Here is a 13,680-nt window from a genome sequence, read left to right on the forward strand (position 1 = left end):
GTATCTCAACGATCCGAACCGTTTATTTTTTAAAACATCATTCGTAGATCATCCTTGTCTAAAAAATTAGACAAATACAAAGTTATTAAGAAATTCATTTGTTGGGAAGGAAATTGACAGATAAGATCCTACAAAGAAACACTAAATTTACCCCTACAGTCATATGGTTCGAATTTTGGTGATTTTTCATGCACATGATCTTTGACAAAATGTCTAAAAGATATACCGTTTGGATCATTGAAATATATTATGAATTGAGCTCAATACAAGTATTATGCAAAAAATTGTGTAAAAACGTAAAGTTACAAATTTGCCTTTTTAAATATAATAATGTATATTAAATTTGGAGAAAATGTGATGGGAGTTTCAAGATCTGGTGGTGGTGGTGGTGGGTGGTGGAGGACTGGGACAACTGGGCACCTATTGAGAAAAGGACAGAATTTTTTTGGAGGGTATGAAAATTCCACAAAAATATAGAAAATTATGGTTCATAAAATCATGAATGTATGGAAGGGATTGGAGGAAAGGAGATTGAGTTTCAATGGATCTGAATGAATGGCTTTGTCCAGATAGTGTTGAGGGAGGAAGGGAGGGAGAAAAAACATGAACCAATGGAGTGTTTGATGCATATCTGCTGGATTTGGAGTGAGAATATGAGAATCTTTTCTGTAATTTGTTGGCAGATTCTCTAACACAATAGGCTTATCTTCATGTATCACCTCACACACAAGGAGAACAAAGTATGAAAATTAATCCAGGGTTAGATTATGAGTCTTATGACTCGTGTAATATTACAAATCTTTGAACTTAGGTGTAACAAGATGTATATCGTTCTCTTTATGTTATGTATGCAAATATACACACAGTTGCACTCAAGATTTTTCCAAACGCTTTAGATCTAAGTTAATGAATAGTGATGAAAGACAAAAAGAATTATCACATTTGTGGTAATGGAGATTTGGTTGAATATTCCGACTCCAATCTTGTGATTTATTTGCCAGATTGACTATTTGGTGGGGCTAACTGTATTTGGTGAAGTGTGGGCTGGCGGGACAGAAATTCACTCGAAATTTTATTGTTTGGAGTTTAAGAATCAAACAATTTGAGTCACTCAATTGAATCTAACGTTCATTAGTAACTCATTTCATAAGCTTACCTCACACAAATCAAAAGCTCTAATCTCTCTTTCACATGGACCAAAAGTTTAGATTTTCTGATCCTTAGACTTGAGGTCCGGAGAAGATCTAAATCCGGGGTTGGTGTGTAATTTTGGTAAAGAATGACAGGGGATCATCCTTGGGAGGAAAAAGATGTCTGTGGCTGACAATGTACGTTTCAACCGAACTGAGTCAGATGCTGTTATTGTGGTTAAGTACTTGACGGTTTTTTTAGTCTGGTGTATTAATGACCGTCAAACTGTCAGAATCAACGGACCAGATTGTTTTTTGCTAATGTTAGGAATCCTGATGGAGTAGGTGAATCTAGGACTTGGTCTCAGCCTTTTAGTTTTTAATCCCTGGGGAGTGGGAATCCACTACAAAGGGCACTATGTACATTTGAGAGTACAAATTAGGTTGCAGTGGCATCATGGTATTTGTGGAAAATGATTGGTATCTACAGTTTTATCACAATATAGAATAGTTTCAATTATCATTAAGTGGCATTGTTGGATTGATTCTTAGCAAAAAAGGACATTGTTTCAATGTCCTCATTATATGGTAGGAAGCTGTAAAAGGGAAAACAAAACGAGTTCAAATCTTCTGTATTCAAAATTTTATGTGATCTTTTTGTGATCTATTTCATTTATTGATATCTGATCATTCATTTAAATCTCATTTAACAATGTTAATTCTTCAACTTATTCCTCAACAAAAAGAATAAGAAATTAGTATCTGGTCCCTAGTTACTAATGTTCATTGACTAAGACCTTATTAGTTTTTGGATTTTGATCAAAGTCCCTAACATTAATATAATAATGAATTTACATGTCAGTTGCATAATTTTTTTAAAATAAAAATTAGTAATTGATTTAGGGTTTTAATACTCACATTTTTTTTAAATATGCAATGTACCCATTTTTCTTTATATTAAATCCATTCAATTTTTTTAATCCATTTTTAAACTTATATGGGTACTTTCCTTTTTAGTTGATTAGAGAATGTATCCATGTTAAGTTTAATTGAAGAAATTTACTAATGTTATTAAGCCTAATATATATATATATATATATTTTTTGTGGTTTTGAAGAATGTACCCATGTTTTGATCCAATAATATTTTTTTGTTAATTTTAATGAATGTACCCATGTTTATATATATGTATAGGGAATTGCTATTAGCACTCCAAAAATTTCATTTTGTACTCCAAACTTGCTATAATTAGAAATAAAAATACACTTGTGAGGAGTGTATAATGAGATTTTTGGAGGGCTAATAACAATTACACACACACACACACACAATATATTAGAGTGTATAGTTTATATTTTATTATTTTTAATCCCACAAAATATGGGTTTTATTCTTAATATAAACAATTACAATTTTTAATTTTTAATTTAAAAATATATATATAGTAACCTACATAAAAATACATTATTACATTTATATCAGGACTTTGATAAAAAACTAAAAACTAACAAGATTTCAGTTAAAGAATATTGATAGGTTAGAGACCGCATACAAAGTGTTCCTTAAAAAGTTAAGGGGACAGATTTTTGGCATTACTTTTTAAAACAATTTTGTACACATGTTTTTGTGGGGTTCACTTCGTAATGTATAAACTAAAGATAAATTTAAATCAAAAGAACACGTGTCACTGAAGTAGATATGTCAAAGAGAGGCCACAAAGAGTTTTGGGTGCATAAAGTTTGAACTCAAATAAAACATGAAGGAAAAAAATAACAAATAGTTTATAGCTCAGTTAATTAAGAGCATTCGCTCATACAATTGAGGTCCTGTGTACGAATTCACTGCCTAATAGTTTAGATGACAAAGTATCTATTGACTAAATGTGAAATTACATATGTAGGACATCCAAAATCTAGTTTTCGAGTCGGTAAAGATTGATGAATTTTCACCAAGTTTTAGGTGATCATGATATATGGTAGGTGCAAGTAATAAACTTCCATTTTAGTTCTTAAAGTTGGTAAAGGAGAAGGAGGTCACTGTCATGAGGTAGGTTCAGTTTGATCATCTTTGACTACATGAGCCGCCCATGAAGTTTCCTTTCATTTCACAACATTCACTTCTGGCCTAAATTTCATAACCTTCCTTTTGGACCTATTATTTTTCAAATTTTCTTATCCAATAAGCGCAGCCCGTTACATATGAAAATATTTTACTTATTTAGAATGAGAGGAAGTAAGGAATTGAGAATTTAAGAATAAGAGAAGTACGGAGTTCTTAATTGATTTTGTTTATACCATATTTAGGGTCTCGTATTTAGATCTCCTACAAATACTCGGGGGACTTAAATGTAATTATGTGATAAAGGAATGGACAAATATGTAATAAGTGAGGAGTCCTTATTCTATAAAAAGACCCCCCACCCTCACAATTGAGGGAGGCCAATTCCCAGGCCCTCTCACCCCCTCTCAAATCTCTCACTCTCAGAGCTCTCTCTCCCTAAAATAAATACATAATCAGTGTGGACGTATCCCAAACCTTGGCGTGAACCACGATACATCTTGTGTTATTTACATTACTTGTGGATTCACGATCGGATTTACGTTGTTCCAAGACCTCCGGTTTTGTGCATCAACATTTGGCGCCATCTGTGGGAATCGACATGAAAAGTTGTGTCGGTTCTCTTTCATTTCTTTTTCATCTCACCATTGTGAAAACTTCACGACCTCCACCGTGAATTTGCAGAGAAATCAGATGTTGATCGACTTTGATGTCTCATTAACAACCACAGATCTAACATCAATGGCTCAGGTTGTTTCTGATCGGGACCCACCAATCACCAACCATTCTGATAATCCCAACAAGCCAAACTTTGGCATATCATCATGCATCCTACCAAGTCGTATGGTCCAGGCCGCACCATACACACACCCAAAACGCAAACGCAAGAAGAATTCAGGCTACCGTCTAATGCTTGAGATCGTGGCAGAGCCTATCAACGTTCGGTCAATGGTACACTATGAGGGAGCTGGAAAGTTGAAAGAGGTAAAAACACCTTCTGTTACTGCTTCTGCTTCGGCAACAACAAATGTGAAACCGCCTAAAGCCACATCTAGTTACTTCAAAGTCCTCTCCGACCCATCGTCTTCATGGCCGCCAGCTCCAGGCCTGGCGTTTCTTTTGCCCCACAACACTCATCCTCCCTCGCCCCGGTCATGTCTCCCCAGGACAAGCCCCCTCTCTCAAAGTCCTAAACCGTCAGCACCGTTGCCACCGCTCAGGTCAACTTCATGCGTGTCATCGTGGAGCATTCGCGTGAACTTTATGGTGGCAGCGAGAGCCTGCGAGGTGTGGCGTGGGGTTTAGAGATAGTGGCATGGTCGTTGCACTTGCTCTACGTGCTGTATCAGTCTTTCTCTCTCTGCGAGAATGGAGATCAGAATAGGAACTATCTGGAAACAAAAGTTTCAAAAGCTAGTTACCAGCCATACATGGCTGAAACTTCTTCCCGAACAAGAAGCGCCGTCCCGTTTCTGTTGAAGACGTTCGATCTGCTAGAAGAACAAGATGTCGGAGGAGATGATGGTGGGAAGAGGAATACTGTGTCATGGAATGTAGAGGGCACTGGATTTATAGTATGATCTCCTGCTGATTTCTCAGAGCTCCTGTTGCCTAAATATTTCAAGCACAACAATTTCTCCAGCTTCATTCGCCAACTTAATACCTATGTTAGAAGAGGAGCTTGATGAGCTTTAAGGAACTCAACCTCTGAGCATAACAATGAGTGTAAAGGAGTACGTGCGGACTGAGTTTCTAAAACTGGAACAAGAAACCATCCTCCCTAACAAGCAACTTTTTCCTTCTCTCGTCGCACTAGAAGAAGAAGTGCTCATTCCACTACGGGTTCTTGGATTTTCTTCATGACACGTGCCCCTTCATTTTTCACCTCAATAAAGGGTGGGAGAATATTATGGAGCTTTGGCGGTGGACTCGTGGACCATGTAGCAGAAAAAAGAGAAAGCAAAAGCGGAGATAAGATTCTTTGCTTAGTATTAAAATCTATTATCATTCCTTGTCTGCCATACTCATCAGGATCAAGAAAAGCAGAAAAGTAATGGGGAACAAAGCAGAAAAAAAAGAAGGCAAAAGCAAGAAATAAACACCCCACCAGAGTGATGTGGTTTACTTTCCTTATTTTTGAATGATGTAATTTATTTTTCATATTTTTCGAAGATATCTGTATAAACCCCATCAAAGGGTAATAGTAAAATAAAAAAAATAAAAAAATAAAAAAATAAAAGGCAAAGCCCAAAATAAATGGGCTGGAATGTTATGTGGAAGGCGAAGGCCCATAAGCCCAAAATAGCACCAACCAGGTGACCAAAAGTACGCCCAGTACTCCAAAATTATTTGGCAACCTGCCGCTATTACCACCAACCAAGTGATCAAAAGTACGCCCAGTACTCCAAAATTATTCCGCAACCCACCGTTATTACCACCAACCAGGTGATGAAATGTACAACCCGTACTCTAAATATCATTTGGCAACTAGCCATTCATGCCACCAACCAGGTGATGAAATGTACAACTCGTACTCTAATATCATTTGGCAACTAGCTATTCATGCCACCAACCAGGTAATGAAATGTACAACCCGTACTCTCCTTCATGCCACCAACCAGGTGATCAAAAGTACGCCCAATACTTCAAATTATACATGAGCATTACTCATGTCAATCATACATAAACATTCACAAGCATCACTCATGTCAACATTCATGAGCATCACTCATGTCAACATCCATGAGCATCACTCATGTCAATCAACATAAATATTCATGAGCATTACTCATGTCAATCATCTTCAAAAGCTTCATTTACAAAAGCTCTAGCTTCAAAAGCTTCATTTACAGAGCTCCAACTTCAAAGCTTCACTTGCAAAGCTTCACCTACAAAGCTTCAATGCAGGGTATACAAATACTGCCTCCGAACAACCGCCACTTCGGCCCATACATGGATTCAATTTGAAGTCTCCAGCCAACAGACTCTATTGACCGAAGACTTGAGGGACTACACTATACACTATATATTGGGCCTTAACTGGGCCTCATGAAAAATACTTGGGGGACTTAGCCCATTATCTATGTACTGAAGAGCGAGCCCTTATTCTATAAAAGGGACTCCCTCACTTTCATTAGAGAGCACTCATAAAAAATACTTGGGGGACTTAGCTCATCACTTATGTATTGAGGAACGAGCCCTTATTTTATAAAAGGGACTCCCTCACCTTTGTTAGAGAGCATCGCCACCAGCTGAGCAACAACCTCGCCGCAAGCATCAACTCTAGCACATTATCCATGTATTGAGGAGCGATCCCTTATTTTATAAAAGGGACTCCCTCACCTTCGTTAGAGAGCATCGCCGTCAGCTGAGCAACCGCCTCGCCGCAAGCATCAACTCTAGCACATTATCCATGTATTGAGGAGCGAGCCCTTATTTTATAAAAGGGACTCCCTCACCATCATTAAAAGAACATCGTCGCTAGCTGAGCAACCGCATCGCCGCGAGCATCAACTCTTAGCCCATCACTTATATATTGAGGAGCGAGCCCTTATTCTATAAAAGGGACTCCCTCACCTTCAACGCCACAAGCCGAGCCAACCAAGGCAACATAAGCCACGAGCCTAGCAGCCTCGCAACATATGCTACTTCTAGTTGAGCATCATTTCATATTGAGCACCGCCTCATATCGAGCATCAGTTCAAGACAACATCTAGTTACTTCGGCCCACACATGGACTGAATTTCAAGTCTCCAGCCAAAAGATTCTATTGACTGAAGACTTGGGGGACTACTTTTTATACCATATTTAGGGCCTCGTATTTAGATCTCGTACAAATACTCGGGGGACTTAAATGTAATTATGTGATAAAGGAAGGGGCAAATATTTAATAAGTGAGGAGTCCTTATTCTATAAAAGGACCTCTCACCCTCACAATTGAGGGAGGCCAATTCCTAGGCCCTCTCACCCCCTCTCAAAGCTCTCACTCTCAGAGCTCTCTCTCCCTCAAATAAATACATAATTAGTGTGGATGTAGCCCAAACCTTGGGGTGAACCACATACATCTTGTGTTATTTACATTACTTGCGGAATCACGGTCGGATTTACGTTGTTCCAAGACCTCCGGTTTTGTGCATCAACCGATTTGATTTTTAATTTTTCGATATTAGATTATGAAATTTAAGGAAAAAGAATGAGAATTATTCTCATTCATCTCATTCCCTATAAATAAACATATTACTAATTTATGTATTCAAATATGCTAATTTTTATCATTAACTCACAGTTTAACAATGCGTAAAATAGATTACAGTTACAATTTCAGCAAACTCATGTTCTTCAAGTAGCTCTTTCGATTTTTTATTACTCCTACACTTTAAGCAAAACCACATAAAAGAGAGAAAAAATCCTCCTAAATAAAAGATTACGGAGAGCAAAAATGTAAATGGAAATCAAGAGTGATTAATTAGGCCACAAGACAGCTCCATAAGGAGGATTGCAGCTTCAGCAACATCCTGTGGAAACACTCGTTGAAAGCCCAAACCTTTGAAACAAATCTTATTATTATTACTATTAATTTTGTTGTTGGGAGATACTGATGGAGTGTCGGTGACGATGAGCTTGCTCTTGTTCTTGCTATGGCTTCCCCGCGGTTTCTTCTCCTTGTTGGCCACCTTACCCTTGGCAGATGAAGTGTCAGTGGCGCCGACTACAAACCCATTTGCAGCAGCCGCCGCAGCCTCTGCCATGGCTTTTCTCGCTTTCCTCTGTCGGATTCCACATGCATTGCACAGCGACTGCAACAAACACATATACACACAGATGAATAGACTTAATTCAAGAGCATATTATATCTAGCCAAACATGTATTTTCTTATTTATCTATTGTCAAACAGTAAATTAATTTGAACCATTAGTCATGTTTATTCTTGTGTCAGTATGTTCGGTTCAGATTCAGTCTCACAATATAAAAATCTTACAGACAGTAACTACCTTGGGGCCGCGAGGACCGCTCCTCCAAAGTGGCGTTGTGTTTGTGTTACAGTCAGAACAAACCCTAACAGCTGGAGTAGTTTTGTTGTTATTTCTGGAAAAGCTGGTTTCGTCACTGTTTTCTTGATACTGAACAACTCGGAATTTATGCTCAGCTATCTCCGCAGCTGCAGGTATATGATTTCCAGTGGTACCGGCCGGCGCGAGATCCGGGTTGGTCATCTCTTGCATCAACCCCATCTTGGAGGACATCCATTTTACTGCCCTTGGCCTAATATTATTATTACTTTTACCCTCCTCTTCTCCTCCTCTACCATTGATCTCCCTTTCATGATCAGCATATGCCGACATTAATCTATGGTCCTTGTTGCCTATAACGTCCACCACATGAGGCTGAACTAAAGAAGATGACTTGGATGCTTGATCATAAGTTCTTGTTCCACAATCCCGTATGTGCTTATCAGCCTGAGATAAAAATAAATAAATAAATAAATAAAAATATAAAAAATATAAAAAAAAAAAACAAACGTGGCTTTTGGCGTCTCGTACAAAAGTCTTTATTAACTTACTAATTAACTGATTAACAATTTATCTAATGTAATTATGAGTGTGTGTCGTACATGCATGTGACAATCATACAATGATACAAAACACTAAAAATTAGAGAACGAATATCGCTTTTGGAGTCTCGGACAAAAAATCAATCTTATATATGTATATAGATGGTAGCTAATTCTGGAGAACGAATAATTCATTTGCCTATTAGTTTTAACTTTTATCTAAGAAAAACCCATCAAAATTAATCAATTATGAGATCATCAGATCACAGAAGTACCAAGTTTGATCATGGACTCGTGAAGAATCAATTAAAGGAAGATCGAGCTATATGAAAATTTAATTAAGATAATTAAGTTTAATATATATGTTCGTAGCTATATGGCTAGGTTTTCTTACCTTGTGATGGTATAATAGTGATTGATCATGACCAAGAGTAGTGGTAGTAGTAGTAGTGCTAGAACTCCCAGCTCTTTGATCTTCAAAGGAGTCGAAGAAAGTAGGAAATGATGAGATCAGAGAAGAACATGATGAAGCTGCAGCTTGATTAGTATATGATGATGATATAAAAAGTTTCAGGCGTTGTTCCTGATCATTTGCTTGCTCGACATGGGAGAAAGGAGAGGGTGGTGGGTTCAGATAGACTGGAGTCATCATGTGAGGGAGAGAGAAAGAGAGAGATCTAGAGAGAGGGAGAGAGATCTAGAGAGAGAAAGAGAGGGAGAGAGATCTAGGGCGAGAAAGAGAGGGGTTAAAAGGGTGTTGTGTGTCGAGTGTCCAGCAAGGGAGGACAATATGAGATAGGGTAAAGGCTGATCAAAAGGTCCTGAGATATTCTGAAATCTTATAAGAGAGAAAGAGCAAGAACCCGAATAGAGAGAGAGAGAGAGAGAGAGAGAGAGAGAGAGAGAGAGCTGAAAGGCATTCACGTGACATCGTGTCAAGAGGACTCAGATAGATAGATAAACAAGCTGCTGCTGCTGCAAGAAAATGACAAATACAAAGGAGGTGTTGACTGCTACTACTCGCGATGGCACTCCAGTACAGTATGTATGACAAACCCTATTAATTTTCTGCGGTTTTCACCCCCCACTATTTTATACAACTTGAAAATAAAAACTTCTTCAAATACATACATACAACACACAACATGTAAAACTTTACCGCATGTAAAAATCTATTTATCATGTGCGTGTGGTGTGAGTGTGTGGGTCTTAGCTAGGGTTTTAGAGGTTCAAGTATCTATAATCATCACTGTTATTCCTCTGTGCACTGTTAACATCTTCTAAGTAAACTCTTACAAGTAGTGACCGCCAATACACTTTTTTTCTTGTTTAGAGTATACGTAATAAGATCTTAATCTTTTCGTAATAATAATACAATCTTATTCCACTTCTCAAACTGGCAATAGCTAGAAGATCTTATATATGTATTGTTTTTCCAATTTCGAGTTTAAACTCTGAGCGTTCACAATTCAGTCTAACTAATATGTGAGGATATAGAAATGTGTCACATGGATGGTTGGGAAGGTTTCAGCCAATTAGATCTTGTAACAGCCTAATATATGCTCGGCAACAAAGTGAAATTTCAACTTCCTTCAATATATAAATATTAGTACTCAGAGAAATTAAACCTAGAAAACTGTTCAGATATATATGAAGAGATGGGTATGGAATGGAATGTATATGGATAGCCTATTTGCATATGGGAGCGTCTCTCATGATCTCATCCTTAACTTAACCTTGCCAAAACTCATCAAATGCTGGCACAGGCTACAGGCAGTGACAACCTCTCTCTCTCTCTCTCTCTCAGACACCCCCCCCCACCACCACCCTGCCATCACCCTCGAATTTACTTTCAATTTCTGGTATTTTTCTGATATTTTCATTGCTCATCTTTATATTTCAATCTCCCTCTGTCCCTTTTTTTTTTTAGGAAAACTAACGAAAAGTTCAAAAAAACTTCTCTTTTCACGAAAAATCATTTTTAAAGGTATAGTAAATAATGTTAGTTAAAAGTAAAAATATGGTTTTTTGTTAAAAGTGAACAGTATATGAAGTATTTTGTTAAAACTTCCTTTTTCTTTTTTTTCTCACTGATGACCAGGTCACATGGAGCAAGCAATGATTACTTCATCTGAAGGATATATGAAGGCAATTTCATTAAATTCATTTATTTAGTCGTCTCACAAGATTTTTCCGTTAATTCTTGTCCGTTTCTATTTCATTTTCCCCAATACATACATCGTCAGAGAAAAATCGTTGCCGCATTTTATAAGATCACATTTGGTTTATACAGTGGTGCAGGACCAGGGGACCCCTTTTAAATCTAAAGCTGGCTGCGAGCACAATACCACTTGATGAGGTTTGTTCCACGGACAAAGGATTGTCTGCACTCCTTGTTCCCGTGCCCTTCTATGTCTTCCTGTTTGTGTGGTCACTGTTAAGTCAAGTCAACATTTTATATTACTATTCATTTTTGTCTTATTATCTCTATAAAAAAACAATATAAAATGTTGACGTGGTTTAACAGTAACCACACAAAGTAAGAGAGCACGGGAACAAGAAGCGCAGACAATCTTTGTCCTTGTTCCACAGTTTAACAATATATTGTTTTAGCTACTCCCGAATTAATAAATTTTGTTCAAAAAAGCAGTATAAACTCCACATCTACAGTACACACATACAGAAAAAAATTACCCCAAGTTACATGCATGTTAAAAAAATTAATCGGCAAAGAGTGGTAATATTCTCAAAATCGTGTGTCTGGATGAGGTACTTTAAAGTTCCATGAAACTAGTATATATAAATTTGTTAGGAATGAAGTACAAAAATTTGATTGAGGGATTTGAAAATGCCAAGATGCAATACATTTGAGAAAATTTTCAATTAAATGATTCTCAAAAACATGTTGTTCAAAAAGTTATTTGTTTACCTTGTTTGTAGTGCATATGTAATCTTTAGTAGAAGAATTCTAGTACTTAAGCACAATTGAGTCTAAATTTTTTTTGGTAGGTAAAAGTTCGTCATCCAAACATAAGGTCGAGAACTTATGCTAGACTTTCATCCTTGGAATCACTTGAATCTTGATCACACCCCATGAAATTATCTTGTTCGTACAATTAGTTATCGATTCCTATATCTAGTATGGCTTACTTCTTTTCCTCAACCATAACCATCATATCGATCGGATCCCATCTTATATATTTAACACTATCTCGATCACTAAGAGAAGAAGAAGAAGAATACAAATAGTGCTATCTAGATTCCTAATCACGACCATGAAATACCTAATCATGATCACAAAAGCTTAAAAAATCAACATCTTCGTTGTAATTCATGAATTTATGAGATCAAGAAACATGCTACGTAATATGAGTTGTGTGAGTAAGTAGTGTGCACGAATGTTTGAAGTTGATTGCTTGATTAATATTGTCATCATACCGCTACAGATCTATACATTATATATTTGTACATAGATCTCAGTTGATCATAATATATATCATTTAGCATGCAACAAAAATATGGGGGATGATTTTATATAGGAATGTAGTTATCATCAAAATCTTGGTTTTGTAATTGGAGAGAAATTTTTAGTTGTGATGGGAATACAAGTAATAAACCACTTGTTTTAATAGGAATGGGGGGAAATTTATTTTTTAAGTTATTAACTTTTTAGCACACATATCCCACCATTTGTTTAATGACACGTAATGTACCACTCCATGTACCGATCACACTGAAAAATCTCTTGTAATTGGGTGGACAATTTGAGCTACGTGACACGACGACTCCTTGTGTCGTTGCTTGGTGGGCATGCATGCATCGCTGTGTTTTGGCTTAAACCGTGTGGTAGCTTACCAAACCACAAACTAAATATTCATCTCCAGCCTCACAATTCGTTATCTTTACAAATTAGTGGAAAATTCGATTAAGTTATATTATGGGTAAATTACAGTTTATCTCTTCAGATTTGAGATCGATTGCAACTATATACAATATTTTTATAACATTTTAATTTCATACATTTATTTTAATTTTATTTCAATTTCATACATTCCGTTAAAAATTCTGTTAAGTACACTGTTAATTGATGACGTGTCAATCAAATTTGTTCACATAAATAAAAAATAATAAACAAATAAAGTTTTTATCATTTAAATAAAATAAAAAATGAGTGAGCCCCACGCCCTTCAATTCTTTGTCATCCCTCACATCCGCCATTGACGACCTCCCCCTTTCCGACCTCCCACCCCCCTCTTCGACCTCCCCATGCTCACCACTACAATCAGAAGGGCCTCATCTTCCCCCTCCCTCTGTTCCCGATGCTCTCCAGCAACCTCTCTCTATCTCACGGTTGCTCCCTCGGCGAACTAAAATTCGACGATCTGGCCCACCTCCAAGCTTCTGCAACTTCTACATTTCTCTTCCATGGTGCAAGTCGAATCCCAAGCTTTCCTCAGAGCAACTCCACCCTTGGAGCCCTCCCCCTGGCAATCCACTATTCAATCCACCTAGTGAACAGTAACTGCCCTTAATAAATAGTAATTGTCATTTGCATCTCCACCCTTGGAACCCTTCCCCCTGGCAATTAGTAATAAAATATTATTATTTTTTTTCTCACCCAATCCATAAAATATTATTATTTTTTCCTAATTTTGAACGGTACTCTTTCTCTCTCTCACAGCAACAACCATGGAACACCGAGGAGGAAGGAGGACGAAGAGCGGAATGAGGACGAGGAGGAAGGAGGAAGGAGGACCGGTCCTCTCTCTCTCTCTCTCAGCAGCCATGGAACACCGAGGAGGAAGGAGGGCGAGGAGGGGAAGGAGGACGAGGAGGAAGGAGGAAGGAGGACGCAAAGAACACCGAGCGCATACACCGATGCCGCACATCAGCCATACGTCACACAGCCCTCAGGCTCTAGGGCTAGCAATCCCCGCCGG

At 37.6% G+C, this 13,680-nt stretch overlaps 1 protein-coding gene across 1 annotated transcript; it reads right to left on the bottom strand.

Moving 5' to 3' along the window:
* Positions 1-7,431: 7,431 nt before the first annotated feature.
* On the bottom strand, positions 7,432-9,654 carry LOC126631576 (GATA transcription factor 21-like). The gene is made up of 3 exons (XM_050301697.1): positions 9,135-9,654; positions 8,181-8,645; positions 7,432-7,984 (listed from the first exon to the last, which is right to left on the bottom strand). The coding sequence occupies exons 1-3, from the start codon at positions 9,390-9,392 to the stop codon at positions 7,640-7,642; spliced, it is 1,068 nt and encodes a 355-aa protein (XP_050157654.1). The 5' UTR covers positions 9,393-9,654; the 3' UTR covers positions 7,432-7,639.
* Positions 9,655-13,680: the final 4,026 nt, after the last annotated feature.

Source organism: Malus sylvestris, chromosome 8, assembly GCF_916048215.2.
Source record: "Malus sylvestris chromosome 8, drMalSylv7.2, whole genome shotgun sequence".
NCBI classification, from domain to species: Eukaryota; Viridiplantae; Streptophyta; class Magnoliopsida; order Rosales; family Rosaceae; genus Malus; species Malus sylvestris.

What these genes read in the sequence shown, in the direction of transcription:
- LOC126631576 (XM_050301697.1), bottom strand. Translation starts at nt 9,392, where the DNA reads ATGATGACTCCAGTCTATCTGAACCCACCACCCTCTCCTTTCTCCCAT. An exon ending in CACTATTATACCATCACAAG is followed by an intron (nt 8,646 to 9,134) that starts GTAAGAAAACCT and finishes TTTTTATCTCAG; the next exon opens with GCTGATAAGCACATACGGGA. An exon ending in GCGGTCCTCGCGGCCCCAAG is followed by an intron (nt 7,985 to 8,180) that starts GTAGTTACTGTC and finishes TGTTTGTTGCAG; the next exon opens with TCGCTGTGCAATGCATGTGG.